Raw genomic sequence first — 21,892 nt, 5'->3', positions numbered from 1 at the left:
CAAAAGGTTAAAATCCTATAACCCTTCCAAAGCCCTCTGATGCTGTACAGTCCGGAGCGATAAAGCAATCCTGTCATTTCGAACAACGCCAGGAAGGAGATCCCAGCTATCACCAGAGCTTCACCAGAGCTTCACCAGACCAGGGACCTCCGGAGCGCCCCGGCCCGCAGGGCAGCACCTCCCGCGGGTGCCGGCACCCCGGGCCCGCAGGGCAGCACCTCCCGCGGGTGAGGGCACCCCGGCCCGCAGGGCAGCACCTCCCGCGGGTGCCGGCACCCCGGCCCGCAGGGCAGCACCTCCCGCGGGTGCCGGCAGTGGCCGGAGGGTCCCTCCTGGCCGGGGCAGGGGCCGGGCACGGCGCTGGCCCTGGCGGCCCCTCCCCAGCTCCCTGCAGCCCCTCCCCTGCCGGCCTGCTCCCCGCCCAGAGAACCGGGGGAACCCGTCCGGCCGGTCTGGCGGCGGCTCCCGGGCAGCCGGGGCTCGGGAGGCGCTGAGCGAGCGAGCGGGAGCCGCGGGCCCAGGTGAGGCCGGGCCGGGGGTCCCGGGCAGCGGCGGCGGCGGGGCAGGGGCTGCCGGAGCGGGGCCGCTGCCGCGGTGCCTCCATCACCCCCGGGGTCGGGGCAGGCTCTGTCCCGGCGGGGCCGGAGCTGACCCCGGGCGCACCCGGAACGCTTTCTCTTCTTTTCTCTTTCCTTCCCAGAACATCAGCTGCTCGGAGCGGGGACCCCACGCGTTGTTTTGGAGGGTTTAAAGCCCGGCGGGACCCCGCTCGCTCCCACCCGCGGGATGTGCGGCCGGTGATGGTGGGACTCAGCGCAGAGTCTCTCCGCTCTGAAGGTTAAAGAAAGCGCAGGAGTTTGCTGGAAGGTGAGGTAAAGCAGCTCGGCTGTCTCCGGTCTCCCCGAGCCCCCCGGGCACTGACTCCAGCTCGTGGCTCTGGGCAGGTTGTCCTACTCCCGGCTTTCCCCCCACAATCCCATATGTGGTGAGAACAGCCTTCAGGGCTGCGCGGTGATTACTCATTAGTCAGTGTTTATACAGTCATCAGAGCAGCAATAGGTTTCTGCGTTAAGGAGCAGTAATTCTGCAATAGAAAATACTGGGCAAGTTACTTGTGAGGTCAGTGACTTGCTCGGAAAACAAAACAAAACAAACGCGGTGTCTCGATCCTGTTAGCTCGTGCTTCGTGCCTATAGCTTCAGCAGCATCCCTTCCTTGGAGTCGGGATGGAGCTGTGCTGAATGGAGCAGCTGATGGAGCGTTTCACCGCTGGCTCGGGTGTCAGCAGGAGCGCTTTGAAACCCAAGAGCCAAACAGCACAGGGTCCGGCAGGGAGCGGTGCTGTAATCAGTAACAGCCCGGGTGCTGGGGCTCCAGAGTGAGGGGTGTTTGGGGAGAGCGGGGCCGCTGGGATTTGGAGTGGCCCTAGAGCAGTCCCCACCTGTGTGGCTGCTGCTGGAGAGTCCCTGGATTAACTCCCTGTGAGTGTCTGGGCTCGCTCAGGTTTCTCTTTGGTCGTGGGTTTTGATTTGTCTTTGTTCTCAAAGCCTGGTTTAGAAGACAAGTAGTATCTGGCCATTTTTGAAGTTTTCCTTGTCAGCTTCTGCACTGGTGGTCACCTTAGAGTCTGCTTGCTTTTGTACCTGCCCCAGGCCTCTGTTTGTCTCCGTGTTAACTTGAGCTATTGTAGAGATTATTTTCAGTAATTTCTAAACTGTTCTCACTTAATTCTGCCATAAAGACAGCATGTGAATGTTCTGGACCTTTGCTTTGGAGTTTGGGATGGTGAATTCCAAAAGCCACTTGCACTGAAGTTATTTTAAAAAGAGCTGGAGTTTATTTCTCTGCTCTCTTGTTGGTGTGGCTGTTGTCTGAGGGCTGAGAGCTTGAAGTGCTGCTCTCGGATGTGGAAAGGGGGTTGGTTGTTATTGTTTCAGATCCGAGGAGTTTTGATGTTTTTCCTGGTGTGGGCTTTGTCAGGCCTCTTTTAAATGAGATGCTTTGTGCAGCTGTAATTGAACGCAGGACGTTGGCCAGGAGCTTCTGAAACCCAACCCTGGCTCTGTCAGTGACTTACCCAATGGCCTTGGGCAAATCACTTAACCTCTCTGTTCCTGTGCTCCTGGGGTGAAGGGCAGGATTCTCATTGCAGACAGATCCTCTAAGCCCTCCTGGGCAGGTGTGACAGCACTGCTTTTTGGCAAGCTTAGAGTCCCTCAGGAACGCGTGCTGGGTTTTCCCCGTGTGGTCTGATAGAAACTTGAAATATGTTTTTCATTTGACAATTTGAGAATTGATGGTGATAGGAAAGATGTACTAATGACTTCACAAACAGGGTGTGGGTGTTCGTATCTTTGAAAGGTCTCTACCAGCCTCAAGCCACAAATCTGTCACAGAGCCCAGACACCTTAGGGTGATAGGACAAATGGCTCCGCACAAAGCCTAAGAAATTTTGCAAGGCAAATTAATTTCACGATTTTTCTAAAGAACAGTTTTTCGTTATTGTGTGCGCACAAGGTGGAACGAGCCAATAAACTGTTTTCTACATTGTTCCATTGCAGATGGAGGCTGGTTTGAAGATGAACACAGGGGATTCTCTGTGAGTGACCGGTGCCAGCGTCTGTGATGCAGTCTGGGCTTCAGTCACACGCTCCATTGGATAAAGGTCAGTTTAGGAAAACGGTTCCAGTGTCCATTGTAGATGCTGCCAGAAGAGGTGTATTAATGGCATCTCCCATCTTGGTAGCAGGAAGTAACCTTTATTTAGTAACCTTTATTTTGTTTATGAAGTTCCAAAAATCTGCTCCAAACAATGCAGTTTAAGTGTGCACAACAATAATTACTTTTTCCTCTGTTCAGCTCAATATGTGCTGATGTATAAGGTGAACCTCGAGACCAAGGTAACACCCTCTAAAAGGCAGGCTGAAACCCCTTCAGAGAGTGCTGGAACCTGTAGCTTGAGCAAAGGTTACCAACCCTCTTATCTTCTGCAAAGATAGCTTGCCTTGCCTTGGACTTTAAATGACGGAACTCTGCAGATCTGTTAATGAGAAATCCTGGGGCAGATAACGGGGAAATGATGATTTTGTTTCTGCAATGGCCCATCTTCAGCCATTTTTGTGTATCCTCAGGCAGCTGGCCTGCATGCTGTGGGTCCTTTCTTGGAGTGTTCTTCTGCTAAATTCTTGGTGTCTGGTTAATCTCTTCCCTGTGTCAAATCCTGTTGGCTCATCAGGATAAATTAGTTATATTGGAAAGTCCTTCATACTTATTTTCATACAAGTTCTAATAAGTAGCTACACCGGGGAGTATGCAATAGCCTCTGCTTTCTATTTTAATTTTTTTTCCCCAAGATGGGACTTGAACATTTGTCAGCAGCAAGAACTGTACCCTCCCTCCTCAGGTTCACTGCTTGAACAGGTCTGCAGTGTGTTCAGGGGAGGAACTGTCACCCTCCCTGCAGCCTGGTTTGGCACGAGCAGCTTTTTTAAGTAAGATTTTCAGAGCTTGGTGGTGCCAGTGTTCCAGTTTTACTGTGGTGTTTGCCTCCTGATGGTGCAGGTAATCAGAGTTCTTAGGGCATTGGAGGAGGGACTGGGGTTGGTTCCTTGCAGAGGAAAGATCTGTGGGTGTTGCAGGGTTGGCTGCATACAATAGCAATTTAAAAGTCTCTTGGAACTGGAATTAGTTCTTAATCCTCAGAGTCTGTACAGCCTCCAGAGCTGTAGCAGGTGCCTGTGTTAAGGTACTGTTGTGAATCAAACAGACACACTTTGTATTTAAAAATGGTGTGTGTAAAATGAGGGCTGGGTGCACAGCAGCACTCGATGGTGCAGCCAGGCTGACTCCTCGGGGACCTGTCACTTGCAGAACAGGATCCCCAAGGACTTCTCACCTTGCAGGGAGAACTGGAGTCCGTGCTGCTTCTGCAGTGTGGAGAGCTCAGGTATGACATGCTGTGCTCTCCTGAGTTGTGGGTGCATCGCTTCCCCACGAGCGTTTTGTCTGCAGCCGTACTGGAATCCCTGTGATTTGAACCTTTTGGGGTGATCCCGAGTCACCTGGTGTTAGGCAGGTGTTGGCAGCTCCAGTGGGAACTGTTTCCAGGGTCACAGTGCAGGGAAGGTGTGTAGGGTCAGGAGTTTGGGGCAGCTCCTGAGCTCACCTTTCTCTGGGGCATCCCAGCAGCTGGGCTTTACCTTCCTTAGGGTGCGTGGGACAGCCACTGTGTTTGAGAGCAAATGACTAAGGGAAACCATTCCCTTCAAGATATCATTTTTGAGTGTTCAATTACTGTAGAGTAGTCATTCAGGGAAGTAACTGGAGCTGTTGTGTGTGAAATAGATCTACAAATTGATCAGCTTTAAGTCTGTCGTTTACATGGCAATCTACCTGAAGCTTAGTACTGTTTGGAGTGAAGGTTATTTCCTTGGCCCGTTTGTGCTGATTCATGCTATTTTAGCTGCTGTTTTCTTTTCCTCTCAAAATGTCATAAAGATTACGTGGGAGGTTTTAGCTGTTCAGAAGACCTTTCTATCTGCCTGTCCAAGCACCTGTTACCAGCCACATTTCACAGCTGCTATGAGTAATCAGTGATCCATCTCATCTATTGGAAGCAAATCCAGTTTTTGATTTGCCATTTCCCTGTAGCAGCTCTGGTTCCAGGGAGATGAGTTGCTGAACACATTTTTAATGAATACTCTGTCAAAGCCTTAGGCTGGGATCCCTGAGGGGAGAGCACAAATGCAGTATCACGCTGTTTGAAGTCCTGGCATCTGACTGTGCTTTGGGGTTGTTAAAAATAATTCTAGGAGCACTAAGTGGTACCAGTTGGGTCATTATTGAGCTGGAGGGTGGATCATGACCTGAGAGCGGATGCTGTCTTTGCAATTCCAAATTTCAGGTCTCAAATGCTGTTACAGCCATCCCTTAATCCTGTGCCCGTGGATGAAAGCTCAGTCTGAAAGCTCTCAGGGTGTGAGCTGGGCTATGGACTCGAGCCCCTCGAATAGAGGTGTCTGCTCTGGTGGAGCCATGCAGATGCTCCGTGGGGTCTGATGTCTCCTTTGGCTGGCAGCCCAAGAGTGTCCTCTCGGCTGCTGCTCCCTACCAGGCTCTGTCCGTGTTCCCGTTTTGGCTCTGGCTGTTACTGGCGAGGTGAGCAGTGTGGGACAGCTGAAGATGGCAGAATAATTACTGCTGTCTCTCAGGGGAAATGTAATTGGAGTGATCATGCATCTGCCAGCAGGTCCTTGTGGGAACCCCACCCCAGGGGCTGATGTCAGACGTGGCTTTCTGCTGCAGTTTTGGGAGCTTGTATTCAGCCCTCCTGTGAGCAGGTTTTGTTTTGCAATGCTGGATGCTCCAGTAACTCCTAATAAAGAAATAAATCTTACGTGTCTGAGGATGAGGCTTTGCATTTAAGTACTTTTTTAAATGCCAAGTTAAATCAGTGAAACATCTTGCTGTAGCTTTTTTGTCCTGTTTGAACTCCGGAGGCCTGAGGCAGTTCAGAAGGGTCCCTGAGTTACTTTTTGTACTATTTGAGTTTGCTTTATGAGTCTTGATTAAAATACTGATCTTGTTGTGTTCTGGAAGAACAGCGTGTGGCCAGGTTTGAGCAGCTGCTGAGCTTGGCACTGCCAGAGTGTGTGAGGCAGTGCAGAATGTGGTGCCAAGGACAGGAACATGCAGGGTGTGGGCTGTGCACGGGCTGTGGAGGCCAGCAGGTGTGTAATGGTGAGGCTTGTAGGTCTTTATATCCATTATAAACACAAAATAACAGCTTCAGTGGCGTTTTAATCCTTTTACTACACACGTCCCTTGTTCTAGATGGATTGATTAACTTCCAGGGCACTTTGAGTGATGACCTGATTTACAAGAAGTCACCCCAAGTTCTTGCAGCAGTGTCATGTGCAGTGACTCTCCAGAGAGGAATTTAGAATAAGATTGGTTTGGGTTGTTGTTTACTGCCTTGGAAGAAATGCAGTAAGTGGAGTTTTTACAAGGTTTAATTTATTCCAAATTATCTGGTGCTTGCCCTGAGGCAGAAGTAGACACAAAACCTGAGTTACTGAAGCACTGTGGAATTTGCCCTTTCAGTAAATAAACTGCATCAGGTATACTTAAACCTGTGCTTAATACTATTTTGATCCCCTTTATCTCCCCATATATCCATCCTTCTGTTGGATCAGCAGGATTTTCCAGGCTAGAAGGCAGAACTGGGAGCTGGGCACTGCAGTGTGAGCTGCTGCTTCCTCTAGACTGAAGTGGTTAATGTGATGTTTTCTCATCTGAAACAGTGTGCAAGCCCCTGTTGTCAAGTCAGGAACTAGAAAATGAGGCCTGTGCAGCCAAGAACCAGCTTTTTAAAGTGTTCTCTGAGTATTTGATCAAGCAGTATTTAACAGGCATGTTGTTCCATCTCAGGCCCTCCATGAACTGTTTCCACCGTCCTCAGAACAGTGACCAAAATCAGTAGTGGCCCCCTCTCTTCTTGCCACGTTTGTGCCCCTGGCGTTTCTGCTGGGTGCTTCCTGCATCCAGGTTCTGCTGGGTGTGTGCTCCCCTCTCTTACCTGCTGCCTCGGGGTTAGTTGGCATCTCTGCTGCTCCATGCTGTCCCTTCCTCCCAAGTCCCCTTTCCCATCGTGATCCCTCCCCGCCTCCCTCTGACCTTCTGACACGGCTCTGCCGGCCCAGCCAGCCCTTTTCTTTCCGACCAGGTGTCAAGAAATTTAACTCTAAACCAATTTGTCCTCCTGTCAGGGGAGGACTCCTTTGCCCTGGGTCCCACAGCAGCTCTCATCTCTCTCCCAACTGCGGGAGCTTTTCCCCAGGCTCCCGGCCAGCCCCGGGCACAATTCCACTGCCTCCTGCCCATGCTAATGGTGTGCCCGCAGCACAGAGCACTTGTGCTGCCTGCAGGGTAACACTTAATGAGATCTCCTCTCTTAACGAGGTTTTCCAGTCGGCAGTTTAGTTCTGTGAGGAGGGAAAGTGACTACAGTTAATTTAACCTTACCCCAGATCGCTTGGCTGGCTCTGTTCCCAGTGAGCATCCCAGGCTGCTGCTGGTGGAACTGTAGGCATTGCCACATCTGTAATGGAGAACAAAAGCAGCGTGTTTTTGACATCTCATCTACCCCTTCTCATGACTAATTAGTTCATTAATCATTAAGCAGTTAATCAGTAAAGTTTAATAGGCTAACAACTGAATCTCTGTGTGCCAGGGATATGAGCTTGTTTCAGTTGTTGTAGAGCGAGTGCCAGTCAAAGATCTGGTGGCATTTTGTGTTCTAGGGACTGAGTGTGGGAGGAACTTGTTCCCTCCAGCAGTCCCCATGAGAGGTGTTAGCAGTACAGAAAGAATTAAAGCATGGAAAAGAAGAAAAATAAACCAGAATATCACAGTGAGCTATTCAGGGGCCTGAATTGGAGCTTGAAGTGTATTTCCTAACTCCAAGGCTATTTAGGAAAACATGATCTGTCACAGAAGTGTCAGGTTCTACACCTGTGTTAGTGACCAGCTGTCATACTCCTGGGTAATTCCATCAGGGAGAAGCCTCCAACAGCTTGGGTGGGTCTTGGGAGAAGCTGTGTGGATTCCTGTCCACTCAGCCCGGCGGATTTGTTGTATTTTGTAGGCTGTCAGTCTGTGCTGGGCAGGCCCTGCAGAGCTGTGGAACGTGGCCTGCCTTGGGCTCCCTGCCAGCAGCCTGCCACTCGAGTAGCACAGTCTGTGCTCATGGAATATTTAGGAGATATTAGGGAGGGGAGATGATTCAGCTTTGCAAAGCCAGAAGCTGAGGGGGATGGCAGCAGGTTTGATGCCGGCCCTGCTGGTTGCTGAGTTTGTTAGCAAAGGCAATGCCGTGGTGTGAGGCAGGTCAGGGGGCGAGCTGGGAGCTGATGTGCAGTTCAGGATTAGGATCACAGCCAGTGATGGCTGGAGAGGTCCAGTTGAAGCACAGCTGAAGGCACATGGGCATGGGCACATCTCAGCTCATTCCTCCTCCGGTACAGTTCAGGGCTGTGCCAAAATGCATCCCGTGGTGTCCTCGGGCGTTTGGACAGTGAGATGTGGGATCTTGCAGTGACAAACACTGATGTTCAGCCCGAGGGACGAGAGAGGAAGCGAGGCTGGTTTGGGTGAGGCTGTGCAGGCCGGGATGGAGGATCAGCTGTGACCCCAACCCTGGATGTCTGACCTGGCTCTGTGTCCCACTGTGGCCAGGCAGGGCTCCAGCTCCTGTGGCTCCTCAGGGAATGATGTAATGGCTGCTGGGAGACGAGTTTGTGCGCTCCCCAGTTCCTACGTCCTGTGTCGGGAGCACACGCTGTTCCTGGGGCTGCAGTTTGTAATTACACGTAGCAGAACAGTAATGAAGGGCTGGCTGGGACAAGAACTGCCCCCTGATTCTGCTCAGTGCTGGAAAACCAAACCCTGCCCTGGGCTTTCACATGTGGGGTTTGGCGGCCAGCACCAGCAGAGTAAAACTGGAGATGTGGTTTCCAGCACTTGCTACGTGAGCTCTTTTCCCTGACTTGTCCAAAATGCTGGCAGGGTGCTAGCAGCATGATCTCGGAACGGGATTCGGAGACCACCTTCGAGGAGGATTCCCAGCCCAACGATGAGGTGGTGCCGTACAGCGATGACGAAACAGAGGACGAGCTGGACGCTCGGCAGCCTGGCGCCGAACCGCGACCCAACCAAACCAGCAGGGACGCCGAGGAGAGCCGAGACCCTGGCAAAAAAGGTAACAGCACCCTGAGCCTGACTGGGGCAGTGCACGGTGCTGGGTGAGAGGCTGAGCCTCAGGGACCCATTGGTTTATTCGTCAGGTGAGGTTTGGAATGGCTTACCTGACTCTGGAGGAGTAAATTGATGGCGGTTCGGTTTAACAAATGCCAGAATGAAACTCAGCCTCATTCCGACGTGCAGCCCAGTTCTGTGCCACTGCTCCTTGCGCAAAGATAATGAGCTGCCTCCTGTTAATGAAGGCAGGCCCTGGATGTACGTGGCCTGTGCTCTGGGAACCGTTCAGACAGACCTTCAGGTACTTGGTTTCCCAGTCCTCTGGAAATGGGCTCCAGCATAAGCATTTTGCTGTGCTTAGTCAGTGTTTTCCCTGGAATTCTGCTTGTGCAGAGCAGATTTCAACCTCACTGCTCATTTTATAGCCTCATGAGTTTCCTAAAAGGTAAAAGGTGAGTAGGAGGAGTTCAAAGGAACAGGCAGGTACAGCCTGTGGCTGCTGCCAGCGTAAGAACCTCAGTGGGAGGAGCCTTTCTGGCATCCCTGCTCTGAACCTCTACCCAAGAAACATCTGCAGCTCCCCTAAATTCCCTTTTTTCATGCTGCAACGCGAGTATTTTCAATGTAACCAGAGCCTGTGTAATTTATACAGATTTTTTTTCCTGTTTGTGGGAACAGTTGATCACCTCTCATTTCATAACCACCTGTTACGTGTTGTCATTTTACAAGCACCCGTCACATGTTTAGTTTAAGGTTTTTTTTTATGATGACATCCTTTAAAGTTGATGAATTACCAAAGCAGCTTGCCAAATATTGGGTGTTAGTACCTCCCTTTAAAGTAATTTTGAGGAGCTTCTTTCCTGCAGGTTTTACCTCAGACCTAATTTGTCAGTTTTCCATCAGTTTTATCAACACTGCAATGTTTTTGGAATGTGTTAAAGAAATGTTTATGTAGACTTTATGTTTTTCTTTATGCCCTGTCATTTTGACAAACTTAGTAACTTTCTAAATTCATGCATATAATATTTAACTCAAAACATGCTTCTTCGAGATAAATATTTCTCTGTTATCTTCTGGGCTCGTAACCAAGGTGCTGGAAATGAAAGTTGTGTAGCCACAGGAAAAGTCCAGCTATGTCAGTGTGGAATTTGCTCTATGGTGACTGGGAAAAAAAAAAACCCCGCCTTTGCACTTGGGTTTGGGTTTTGAGGTGTTAGTCACAGCCGTGCCCACGCCTCTGCCGCCGGGAGTTTCCGTGGGTGAGGAGGATCTCGTGGAAGCAGGAAGAGCAGCCACAGGGACAGTCCCTGTGGGCTGGAGGAGTCAGGAAAGCTGCATTTCAAAACCCTGCCCGTGTCATCCTTCCCAGGCTGGCTTCCAAAGCTGGGAAGGAGTTCCCGGGGTGTGGGCAGCAGGGTGTCTGTGCTGCATGGGAGCTGAAGGGGCTGGCAGGGAAAGCGGGCACAGAAAATTACTCCGTGGATGCAATTCCTGTTCCTGAGTTTTCTCCCGATCGAACAAAACTGGTGGCTGAAGAAATAAAATGAGCGCTTCAGATTTGTATTTTTTGATGGGTGTGAATGAAGAACAGTGTGCACAGTGTGGTTAAATCAATTAATTGCCTTCAAAAGGTGAACTGACCCCTTCGTTTCCAGCAAGACACATACCCGGGTTGGAGTGCTTAGAGCTTCACGGGTGTCAGAGGCAAACCAAAAGAGGGGACAGAGTGGAATTTAGCATGAATAAATGTTACTCTGCAGGCGTCCCACAGAACTTTCAAATGTTGAGCAACGCTTCTCCCTGCCTCTGAATGTACTTGAATTGCTAATAAAGACATACAGCCTGGAAATGTCTTGAAAAGGTTTTTTTAAGGATATGTGTTATAAAGCAGGTACCAGTCTTGCTTCAGTCGAAAGTACCTTTAAAATATGGACGTGAGAGAAAACCTGAAAGTGGCAGATTTGTTCCCTCATGTTTGTAACCCTTTTCGACCCCTTTTGTCCCTTCCAGACTGCAGCTGGCAAGTTAAAGCAAACGACCAGCGCTTCTATGACCAGCCGGGCTTCAAGAGAACAATCTTCCTGTGCTTCAAGAAAAGCAAATATGCCGTAAGTTGTTTTATCCCAGTGAGGTGCTAATTGTCGGGTAAATGCTTCCTTAATCCCGGTAAGATCTTTGGAATGGCTGGTGAGTGCTGTAAAAGTTCACAATTCCTCAGTGTTTCCAGCAGAGGGTGGGGGAAGAATAACTGGGTTGGGGTTTTGGAATGGAAAATCAAGCGTCTATCGAGAGACGTGTTTAAGGTGAGATAGAGAATTAGGAACTTAAAAATACGCACTGTACTTTTGTGTTGGAAGGAGAAGCTCTGCTGTGTGACTGACGTTTGGCTTTCTCCCACAGGGAAATGCAATTAAGACATACAAGTACAACCCCATCACTTTTTTACCTCTGAATCTCTTGGAACAGTTCAAGAGAGCAGCCAACTTCTATTTCCTTGTTCTTCTCATATTGCAGGTAAGCAAGATGGAGACTACTCACTATGAAGGGAACCTGAGCTCAGAAATGTTTATGACACAATTCAGTGCTGTCCTGTCAGGGAAGTGAGGGGCACTGTCTGAACTGCTGCAGAGACCAAGCCCATCATAACAGAAACCTGCAACAAATGAGCTAGTTGTACAGAATTAGAATGAGCTCATTGCAGAGCTCATGAATTTCATGAGGAAAAGATGTTTCTTGAGTTCATCTCATAAATCAGAAGCACCACCAGATTATATGAGCTGGTGCACTTGTTAAAGGGAAGCTGATTCCTAAGTAGTGTAACAGCCAAACTCTTCCCACAGAGTTCTGTTAACCTGACTTAAAATTCTCTCTGCTGTGTTGGTTTTTTCTCTAGTCAGGTCACTATGAAATATCTCTGATTTAAATTTGATTGATGATCTCATACTGACCTGATTTTATTGATCTTTTGTAGTCGATTCCTCAGATAACTACCCTGTCGTGGTACACAACACTGGTGCCCTTGCTCTTGGTGCTGGGAATAACTGCAGTCAAAGACCTGCTGGATGACATTGTAAGAACCATGTTCTGTTACTACAAAAAGCCAAACCCTCCCAGTGCAGCTCACTTCTCCTGTTGTGACACAGGGCAGGGAGTACATTGTTTGCTCCGGTTTCAGGCTCGTCACAGGATGGACAATGAGGTCAACAACAGGACATGTGATGTCATCAAGGATGGAAGGTCTGTATGGTCCCCTCTGAGCTCTGTAAGTGGTGATCGTGTCCCTGTTGCTAAGCTTTGCCACAGATCTGAAGCTGTAGATGATAGGAAAGGCTCAGCTCTGTTCTCTACTGCCTGTCTGAAAATCGAATTGAAGCTGGAAGAGAATTGCTTAAAGGAGTAATTTTAATTTAATTCTCCGGGACTAAATCTGTGCTAAGAGCAACTTCTTTGGAGAGAAGGACAGGAATTCATAACTAGGTGAAGTGGGAAGGTGGGTAGCTAGACTTCTGAGCTGTAGACCCTCAACTAAATTGCAGTTTCTGAGAAGCAAACCCACAGCACACCAAAAGGTCATTTTAAGATTTATAGAGTACATTGTGTTCTAGATTAAAGAGTAATAATTATTAAACTGTCTTTGGTATTAGGTTCAAAGCCACTAAATGGAAAGATATTAAAGTTGGTGATATCATTCGTCTGAAGAAAAACACTTTTGTTCCTGTAAGTGCTTCAGATGCATTTGTTTATGTTTCAAGAGAGCTCTGTAGGAATTTTTACCTGGCTTTATTTGATGTCTATTTCTTTGTTTTCTAGGCTGATATTTTGCTGCTGTCCAGCTCAGAACCAAACAGTCTGTGCTATGTGGAGACAGCTGAACTGGATGGGTAAGGTTCCACTTAAGGATGTCTTGGAGTTCATTTGGGCTGAGTGGGAAAAGAGCAAGGATTGTGTGTGGTAGAGTCTGCTTGGTGTGGAGCTGTATCCAGCTGCTGATTCCCACGATTCAAGAATCATTAAAACTTCTCCTCTGGCTGCTACAGACACATCAAAAGTGTTGGAGAATGTGACATAGGAAGAAAGGGGGAAGGACATGGATTTATTTTTTTACTTTAGTATAGATTGCCCAGAGAAGTATTGGTACCTTAATTTAATTGTGTTTAAACTTCTGTACCCATGGTTTTAATGAAATCACCTTTTTATCCTTTCTTCTTAGTGAGACTAACTTAAAATTCAAAATGGCCCTAGAGGTGACACACAGACACCTTCAGGAAGAAAGTGCCCTGGCAGACTTTGATGGTTGGTACAATTCCACAGCTAATGCTATTAGAACCTAGCTCAAATCATTTGCAAGTCAAAAAAAAGTAAAGTAAAGCTACTTTGATGGTGGTTACAAGTCAATGCATTTGGATTTAACTTGTACATTAAACACATTCTCCAAATTTTCCAGGTCTGGTTGAATGTGAAGAACCCAATAACCGACTGGATAAGTTTACAGGAACGTTATCCTGGAGAAACTCAAATTATTCCCTGGATGCTGATAAGATTTTGTTGCGTGGCTGTAAGATCAGGAATACGGACTTCTGCCATGGAATGGTCATATTTGCAGGTGTGTAGTATTTCCCCACTACAAGCACACCTGTAGAGTGAAAAAGAGTCTTCATCCTATAGACACCAAGTGTATTTCATGTCCCAGTTTGGTAAAACTGTAATACTGACATGTGTTTGTTATCCTATCTTCCCCCTTTTTAATTTTTCACTCTTTCTTTTTAGGTGCTGACACAAAAATAATGAAAAATAGTGGAAAGACAAGATTTAAAAGGACAAAAATTGACTCCCTTATGAACTACATGGTTTATACTGTAAGCCTTTTTGTTTAAAATTCAGATTTTAAGTGAATAGTGAATGCAAAGTTAGGCAGCTTCTTCCTGTGTGTATATAATAGATATGTTTTGACTTTTTTCTGAGCTGAGCTGAGCTAGGATGGAGTAGGAAGAAATCTGAAAGCTGCCTTTGTGGGAAGTGCAAAGTTAGGCAGCTTCCTCCTGTGTGTATATAATAGATATGTTTTGACTTTTTTCTGGCCTGCTGAGCTGGGATGGAGTAGGAAGAAATCTGAAAGGTGCCTTTGTGGGAAATGTTTGCTCCATTTCTCCTCACAAATACCTGTCACATTCTGTTTGGAACATGGGGATCTGGGATTTAAGTCGAGCAAATGTTTCTGAGGTGTGAGAGGCCTCTCTGTGCCCTGCAGATCATCGTGGTCCTTATCCTGCTGTCGGCTGGGCTGGCCATCGGGCACACCTACTGGGAGCAGCAGGTTGGCAACTCCTCCTGGTACCTGTACGATGCCCAGGACTCAAGCCCTGCCTACCGGGGCTTCCTCACCTTCTGGGGATACATCATTGTCCTCAACACCATGGTGCCCATTTCCCTCTATGTGAGGTAGGGCAGTAGCTGAGGAGGTGTCATCGTGTGCAAATGGGAGCTGCGGCTGGGAGTGAGAACATTCCTTCTCTTTCATTTAGCGTGGAAGTGATTCGCTTTGGCCAAAGCTATTTCATCAACTGGGACCTGCAGATGTACTACCCCGAGAAGGACACGGCTGCCAAGGCCAGGACCACCACGCTGAACGAGCAGCTGGGGCAAATCCAGTACATCTTCTCTGACAAGACTGGAACCCTCACGCAGAACATCATGACCTTTAAAAAGTGTTGCATAAATGGGCAAAGATACGGTAAGTTGTGCAAAGGAGGAGGAGGAGGAATTTTAATACCTGTTGGAGGTCAGGTACATACAAGTTCTCTTAGTTCCAGCTGAATTTAGACCTGGCACTGGGTAAAGCATCGGGTTAAATTGTTGGGGTTTTCCCACTTACAAAGTGGAAATTAAGGAACTTTAGTGCGAGCATCTCTGCTTTCAGGAAAAGTGAAAATCTGTAATTTGCACAATTTTTTGTATGAATTTACTTTGACTAGAAATGCTCTGGGGACAAAGTCAAGAAACACACAAGGAAATGTTAGTGTGAGCAGCAGCTTGTCCTTTTCCTTCCCTTGCGGTCAGAGGGCAGTGCCTGTTGTAGATGTGTTTCACTTTGTGGTGGGCTGTAGAAGCTGTGTTGTGCCTGTGCCCCTGAGTGTGGGTGCTTGCCTTGCAGGAGACTGCCGGGATGCAGCAGGGCAGCTCCAGAGCCACCCAGAGGTAGGTTCATGCCAGGCACCGCCGTGCCCCGTCCCTGGGATGAGGGGTGCGGGTGGGCACAAAGCAACGGCGCCTGTGGTGGCTCAGACTCTCTCCCCCTGTTTTCTGAGCAGCAAGTTGACTTCAGCTGGAATGTGTACGCAGATGGAAAGTTCTTATTCTATGATCACTATCTGATAGAGCAAATAAAGTCTGGAAAGGAGCCAGAAATCCAGAAGTTCTTTTTTCTGCTTGCTATTTGTCACACAGTCATGGCTGACACTTCTGATGGTGAGTGTGGCTTTTGGGTAGTTTGTTTTCTTTGTGTAGCAGAAAACAATAATTCAAATCCAGTTCCACAAGGGAGACATCTGCAACTAATGCTGATAGCATAAGGGAGGAGTGTTAGGCTGCCCTTTTAAATTAAACAAAACTAAATGTAGGGGTGATCAGCTATTGAATTTGTGAATTCGTGGGTTAGAAGATTCAATTACAACATGGAATATGAATATTGCTTTACTCCCATCTTTGTGAAATCTCCACGAACACCAACAGTGTCCTGTCCTTTCTTGTTCCTAATGTTTTTGGGATTGCTTCCACTCATTGTATTGGTGTCTCTAGCCAAGGATTTGTCTTTTGGAGCTTCTTCTGAAAATGTTTAAATGACTGGATTGAGAAATCAGGATATTGAGGTAGAAAACGTGGAGTTTTGCTTTAATATGTGGAGGGCAGCAGGCTGAGGACCGATCCTGTTTGGGAAGTACGTGTCCCAGACTGGGGGTGGTGGTCCCTGCTGTCTGTGTGCCCTGCTGGCCGGTGCTGCAGCAGTGTCCAGCTGCACCCTCAGCTGTGTCCTGGCTGCAATCCTGCAGGTCAGCTCCACTACCAGGCAGCTTCCCCGGACGAGGGGGCCCTGGTGACGGCCGCCCGGAACTTCGGGTACGTGTTCCTGTCCCGCACACAGAACACCATCACCATAAGTGAGATGGGGGTGGAGAGGACCTACGACGTCCTGGCCATCCTGGATTTCAACAGCGACAGGAAGCGGATGTCTGTCATTGGTAAGCTGATTGCCACCAGCCTGGAGAAGGTTGCTTGTTCAGGGGTGAAAAGGGATGCGCAGAGGAAGCTGGGGTCAAGAATTCACAGCTGTGTGACAGCCCCGGGGCACGTTTGAGCCCACTGAACAAGAACTTTGGTACTTTGGTACGTGGCAGTAGGCTAAAAAATCTGATCTGAAATTATTCCTTTATATAAGAGTGCCAACTTTGCTGTTTCCCTCCTCAGTAAGAGAGTCTGGTGGCAATATCAGGCTGTATTGCAAAGGGGCTGATACGGTGATTTACGAGCGGCTGCACCCCAGGAATGTGAAGAGAGAAGCCACAGAAGAGGCTCTTGATGTATGTTTGTATTTTGTATGTTCTTTTTAACACAAAAATTGTTTAGTTCTGACAGCAGTGTTATTAATTTCCTTTTCCTAAGCTATTAAGAAACCTGCAATTGGTTCTGAAAGTTGGACTTGTTCTGTCAGACTTGTCAAATGCTCATGTTCTTACCCTCATGTTTGGATTGCAAATGAAGAGTTTTCTTTTGTGGATACGTGTGGTTTTAATTATTTTTCAGGTCTTTGCAAATGAAACTCTCAGGACACTCTGCCTGTGCTATAGAGACATAAGCCAGGATGAATTTGAAGTGTGGAATAAAAAGTTTGTGGAGGCCAGTTTAGCTACAAGTCACCGGGATGAAGCTCTGGACAAAGTGTATGAGGAAATAGAAAAAAACCTGATTGTAAGGAGCTGTACATTTTTAGTACATTTCAATTCTTATATTAAAAGAAACGTGTTTCAATGGTACTAAGCACCTGTATTTCAAATGTCTTCCAGCTGCTTGGTGCAACAGCTATTGAAGACAAACTGCAGGATGGAGTTCCAGAAACTATCTCCAGACTCTCCAAAGCAGACATTAAAATCTGGGTGCTTACTGGAGATAAAAAAGGTGGGATTGCTTACAGCCAAACAGCTAAAAACAGGAGGATGTTTTCCTGTCCATCTACACTGTGGCGTTGAAAGGGAATTCTCATACTGAAACATAAATCAGAAATTACTTAAGAGCACTTGAGGTGCTTCTGGCTGCCCCTAACAACCACTTGTGGCAGAACTTTCAGTAAATACTTCCTTCTCTTAATTTTTTTTTTGTAGAAACTGCTGAAAATATTGGATTTTCTTGTGAACTCTTAACAGAGGACACGGCCATCTGCTATGGAGAAGATACCAGGCAAGTAAAAACACAGAGGAGTTAGTTTTCAGGATTTTCAGCCTGGGACTGACCTAGCTTAAAGTCTATCCTTGACTTTTTAGTACAGTTTCTCCCTCTCTTTCCAGTGCTCTCCTTCAAACGAGGCTGGAAAACCAGAGGAACAGGGCTGGATCCAGCCCACATTCCTCTCTCAGAATGAACGAGCCGTTCTTCCAGGGCAGCAGAGATCGGGCTCTAATCATCACTGGCTCCTGGCTGGTATGTACAAAGGCTGTTCTCCTGAGGGTTTGGGGTTTTGGGGCATCACCAGCCTACAGTGTCTCTCACTGAGGACTCTGTTCCTTTGTCTGCATGAGCAATTCATTAAAATGCCAGAAATGGATGCTGGGAGCATAATGACCTAGGTGTGTTGCTAGGCAGTGCCTGGAGTAGGACTGGAAATGGTGCAGAAGAGAACATTGTAAGTTTTATTCTTTTCACAGAATGAAATCCTGCTGGAGAAGAAAAAGAAGAAAAAGAAACTTAAACTGAAATTCCCCAGAACTGCAGAAGAGAAGAAAAAACAAACAGAGAAAAGGAGAAGGGCAGAGGCCTACAAGGAGCAGCAGCAGAAGAACTTTGTTGATCTGGCCTGCGAGTGCAGGGCTGTGATCTGCTGCCGTGTGACCCCCAAGCAGAAGGCCATGGTGGTGGAGCTGGTGAAGAAGTACAAGAAGGCCATCACCCTGGCCATCGGGGACGGGGCCAATGATGTGAACATGATCAAAAGTAAGGCAGCTGTCAAGCTCTCCCGCTAGGACAGATCTCCTCTGGCCTGCTCCTGCGGTCTCTCCACTGTCCCTCTCTGTCAGAAGACTCTTCCATCTGCTTTGCTGCCGTGGGCCTTTTAGCTTCTGTGCCTGTTTCCCTTTCTGAGGAAGCACTTTAGGAAATGGTTAGTGGTTTTTCCTGATCTATTTTTTTTTTCTGTAGACATTCCCTAAGCAGGAATCTGTTCTCATGCTGTGTGTTACAGAAGTGTAATATAAAGACCAAAGCAGTAGCTTGGCTGCCCCTTGCCTGGTGGCATTAGCCATCCCAGATTGTACCTGCTCTGCTTCCCAAAAGATGCAAGTGAGGAAAAACCCTCTAGGATAGGGCTTATGTCCCAGGAGTGTTAGTAAACTGCCTGGCCAGTTTGTTCAGGACTTTACTCACTCTGTCTCATCGCTTGGTTCTCCTTTGGTCATATTTCCCAGGTGCGTTCTGACAGAACAAGCACCGAGAGACAGTCCAGGTGACAGTAGGAATGGCCCTGGTGATGTTCCTGTCCCTTTGTCCAACCTAGTGTGTGGTGTTTGTCTCCTTCACCCAGCTGCCCACATTGGAGTTGGGATCAGTGGCCAGGAGGGGATGCAGGCTGTTATGTCGAGTGACTACTCCTTCGGACAGTTCCGCTACCTCCAGCGGCTGCTGCTGGTCCACGGGCGCTGGTCGTACATCAGGATGTGCAAGTTTCTGAGATACTTCTTCTACAAAAACTTCGCTTTCACACTGGTCCACATCTGGTACTCGTTCTTCAATGGCTTCTCTGCCCAGGTAGGAAGGTGTGCTCGTGTGGGATAACAACAAGCAGATGCTTCTGTCAGTGTGGAACAGCAAAGGCTTTACCTGGGAAGTGTCAGGAATGTGAAGTTGTCACCAGTGATTTCTGCAAGAGGATGCAATGAGTACTGAGCGAGTTAGTTACAAGCAGTTAGGTATGATTCCAGAGCACTAAAGTCAGGATCATTGTGGTACAGGGAGGAAGATTTGGAAGGAGTGGGGCAGCCTAACACAGACTAAAGAGCTTCAGCAGGGCCTTGAGCCAAGGTGCTGCTGCCTTTGGGTGAACACCGAGACAGGGAACTTAAAGCCGTAGTAGAGCACACGTGAGTTTTCTCAGGAACTGGAGGGGAAAGATGTAATAGAATGAAATCACCAAGTCCTGCAATTGCCCCTCTGTTGCAGACAGCCTACGAGGACTGGTTCATCACGCTGTACAACGTGCTGTATTCCAGCCTCCCGGTCCTGCTCGTCGGCTTGCTCGACCAGGTATCCCCACGTTGTTACAACAGACGAATCCAAAGGCACCCATCACCAGGGCTTTAAGTTACACTGGTTGTCCATGAAACAAGAGGGGCTCGGTTTTGTGGCTTTGAAGAATGCCTTCCTTTTGCATTACTCTGTGCAAACCCCTGCTATTGGAAAGAGAAAGGGATCTGCCATTCCCTTTCTCTTCAGTTTCTCACTCTCCAAAGCTCAGGCTGAGAACAACAATTCACAACTTTCCTTTTCTTTTTCCTCTTTATTAAGGATGTGAGCGACAAACTGAGCCTTCGGTTCCCCAGACTTTATGTTTTGGGTCAGAGAGATTTACTTTTCAACTACAAGAAGTTCTTTATAAGTTTGCTCCATGGAGCTCTAACCTCACTGATCATCTTCTTCATCCCGTACGGAGCCTACCTTATATCTATGGGACAAGATGGAGAAGCCCCTGCAGATTATCAGTCTTTTGCTGTCACAGCAGCATCCTCTCTGATATTTGTTGTCAATTTTCAGGCAAGTAAGCTTGGTTCCCTGAGCTCTGGTGCTCTGAGAACACTTTCTGCTCACTGTTCAAATTTCTCTACTAGAAAGGTAGCAACATGCAATAAGTAGTTGGCATTATTTGGAATTAAGAAACTCATTTGGCACTTTTGTTTGCTTTTAGATTGGCCTGGATACGTCTTACTGGACTTTTGTTAATGCTTTTTCAGTATTTGGGAGTATCGCACTTTACTTTGGGATCACATTTGACTTTCACAGTGCCGGAATCCATGTTCTCTTCCCTTCTGGCTTTCAGTTCACAGGTCAGTCCTGGTGGTTTGTGGTTCTCAGTCCTGTCTCATGTGGCTTTGTCATAAATTAACTTTTGCCCCTTTTATTCCCAGGAACTGCTCCGAATGCTCTGCGGCAGCCATACCTTTGGCTTACCATGATTTTATCCATTGCCATTTGCTTACTGCCTGTAGTGGCCCAGCGCTTCTTATCCATGACAATCTGGCCTTCGGAGAGCGATAAAGTGAGTGAAATCTGTTATTTGGGTGAATGTGGCAGGTGTTTATTTACAGGAGCTGGCGTCAGTGCTGAGGTGTGGGCTAGTGGATGGTGTCCTTGCCCATGGCAGGGGGTAGGACGAGATGGGCATTAAGGTCCCTTGCAACCCAAGCCATTCTGGGATTTTATGATAGAGACAAGCAAGTGATGGTGCCCGTGGGAGAGCGACACAAGCCTGGCTTGGGTCCCGTGGATGGAGGAGCGGCTGCAGGGCTGGCCAGAGGCAGCAGCTCCGTGGGGGCTGGCTGAGATCTGGTGATGCCACTGAGACCCCACAAGGCTGCTGAGGGTCCCAGTTTGGGTTTAATTTAGGCTGGGCTGGAGTGCCAGGGTTACACATCAAGAGTGTAGGGGATAGATTTGGCTACTTCTGCTCCGCCTTGAGCCAGCACACCGCCATGAAAACAGTTCAAGGCGCGGTGATGCTGCCTGACTCACGACCCGCCGTGTGTTTGCGTGCGTGCAGATCCAGAGGAACCGTCGGAAGTACCTGCTGGAGGAGCAGCAGTGGAAGCGGCGGCAGAGCGCCTTCCGCCGCGGGGTGTCTGCCCGCCGCTCCGCCTACGCCTTCTCGCACCAGCGCGGCTACGCCGACCTGATCGCCTCGGGGCGCAGCATCCGCAAGCGGCGCGCCCCGCTGGACGCCGTGCTGGCCGGCGGCCCGGGCTGCGGGGACACGCGGCAGAGCAGCTGAGGGACCGCCTGCCTGCTGGGGAGGAGCTGTTTGTCACAGCGACTGCGCTGAAGTGTTCCAAACTAACTAACTGGGGGTCTTTTTTAACCACCTGGCGTAAGGATGTGAAGGTTTTTATGTCTTGGCACAGAAGTTTCTGGGTTTGGACTCCTGGGAGCACAGAAAGGCCGAGAGTTCTCAGCGGAGCTACTGATCCTTGTGTGAGTGCTCCGTATGGCAGTGAAGGATACATCTGCTGGGAATGGAAACCCAGTGTTAGTTTTTAGTGATGCCTGGAATTACAGACTTTTCACTTTTTAATACTGTGTTGGTCTAAAACTGTATCTACATTTCATACTTGTCATGGAAAGTGATTTTGCTTGTATGCTCCATTTCATTAACTGCTCAGACGTGATGGCACATGGGCTGCTCAGCCCTGGAGAGGGCCCTGGATGCTCCCATCGGAGCTGTCACAGCTGAGCTGGGGTGTCTTTGGTGATAAACTCCAGCCAGTGTAAGACTGGATTAGGAATCAGGACAGATCTCAGCTCTGGAAGCTGTCCCTGGGGCTAGCACCAGCTGTCCATTTCAGTTCTGGACACAGTCAGTGATGGATAACTAGAAATCAGTCACTTTCATTGGAACGTGTTTCAGTTGCCGGTGCCTCAGTTCTTGCAGTGTAAAAAAGTGGTTTTATGAGTCTCTTTGCATTTGCACATTCTTTACTCAAGTTGAGGTGTTTGAATGTTTGACTTTTATCTACTTCCCCCTCCCGAACTAAAGCTAATTATTGAAATGGTTTTATAGTAAAAATTATGACCTACAGCTCTCATGCAATGGAATGTACATTTCAAAAGCGTAATGCGAATAAATATGCGAAAGTCTACTTCCTTGCAATGACTCCGGGGGTCAGAC

General features: G+C 48.3%; 1 protein-coding gene across 2 annotated transcripts; it reads left to right on the top strand.

Annotated features, from left to right (window-relative positions):
• Positions 1-430: 430 nt before the first annotated feature.
• Positions 431-21,828, top strand: ATP8B1 (ATPase phospholipid transporting 8B1). 2 transcript variants are annotated; one of them, XM_041471392.1, is made up of 30 exons: positions 431-521; positions 701-867; positions 2,562-2,665; positions 8,566-8,758; positions 10,768-10,865; positions 11,158-11,271; positions 11,729-11,827; positions 11,933-11,994; positions 12,402-12,474; positions 12,568-12,638; positions 12,968-13,050; positions 13,202-13,360; positions 13,525-13,613; positions 14,006-14,196; positions 14,280-14,488; positions 14,909-14,952; positions 15,066-15,222; positions 15,804-15,992; positions 16,219-16,331; positions 16,555-16,719; positions 16,815-16,926; positions 17,130-17,205; positions 17,313-17,445; positions 17,670-17,955; positions 18,542-18,765; positions 19,177-19,260; positions 19,522-19,767; positions 19,919-20,057; positions 20,139-20,269; positions 20,771-21,828. In XM_041471392.1, the coding sequence occupies exons 4-30, from the start codon at positions 8,578-8,580 to the stop codon at positions 20,996-20,998; spliced, it is 3,756 nt and encodes a 1,251-aa protein (XP_041327326.1). In that variant the 5' UTR covers positions 431-521; positions 701-867; positions 2,562-2,665; positions 8,566-8,577; the 3' UTR covers positions 20,999-21,828. The 2 variants fall into 2 exon arrangements, with proteins under 2 accessions (XP_041327326.1, XP_041327327.1); XM_041471393.1 differs by lacking the exons at positions 431-521; positions 701-867; positions 2,562-2,665 and having other exon boundaries at positions 8,418-8,758.
• Positions 21,829-21,892: the final 64 nt, after the last annotated feature.

Source organism: Pyrgilauda ruficollis, unplaced genomic scaffold (assembly GCF_017590135.1).
Source record: "Pyrgilauda ruficollis isolate IOZ18807 unplaced genomic scaffold, ASM1759013v1 scaffold267, whole genome shotgun sequence".
NCBI classification, from domain to species: Eukaryota; Metazoa; Chordata; class Aves; order Passeriformes; family Passeridae; genus Pyrgilauda; species Pyrgilauda ruficollis.
The sequence above is the reverse complement of the archived record's forward strand: the minus strand, read 5'-3'. Positions and strand labels throughout refer to the sequence as shown.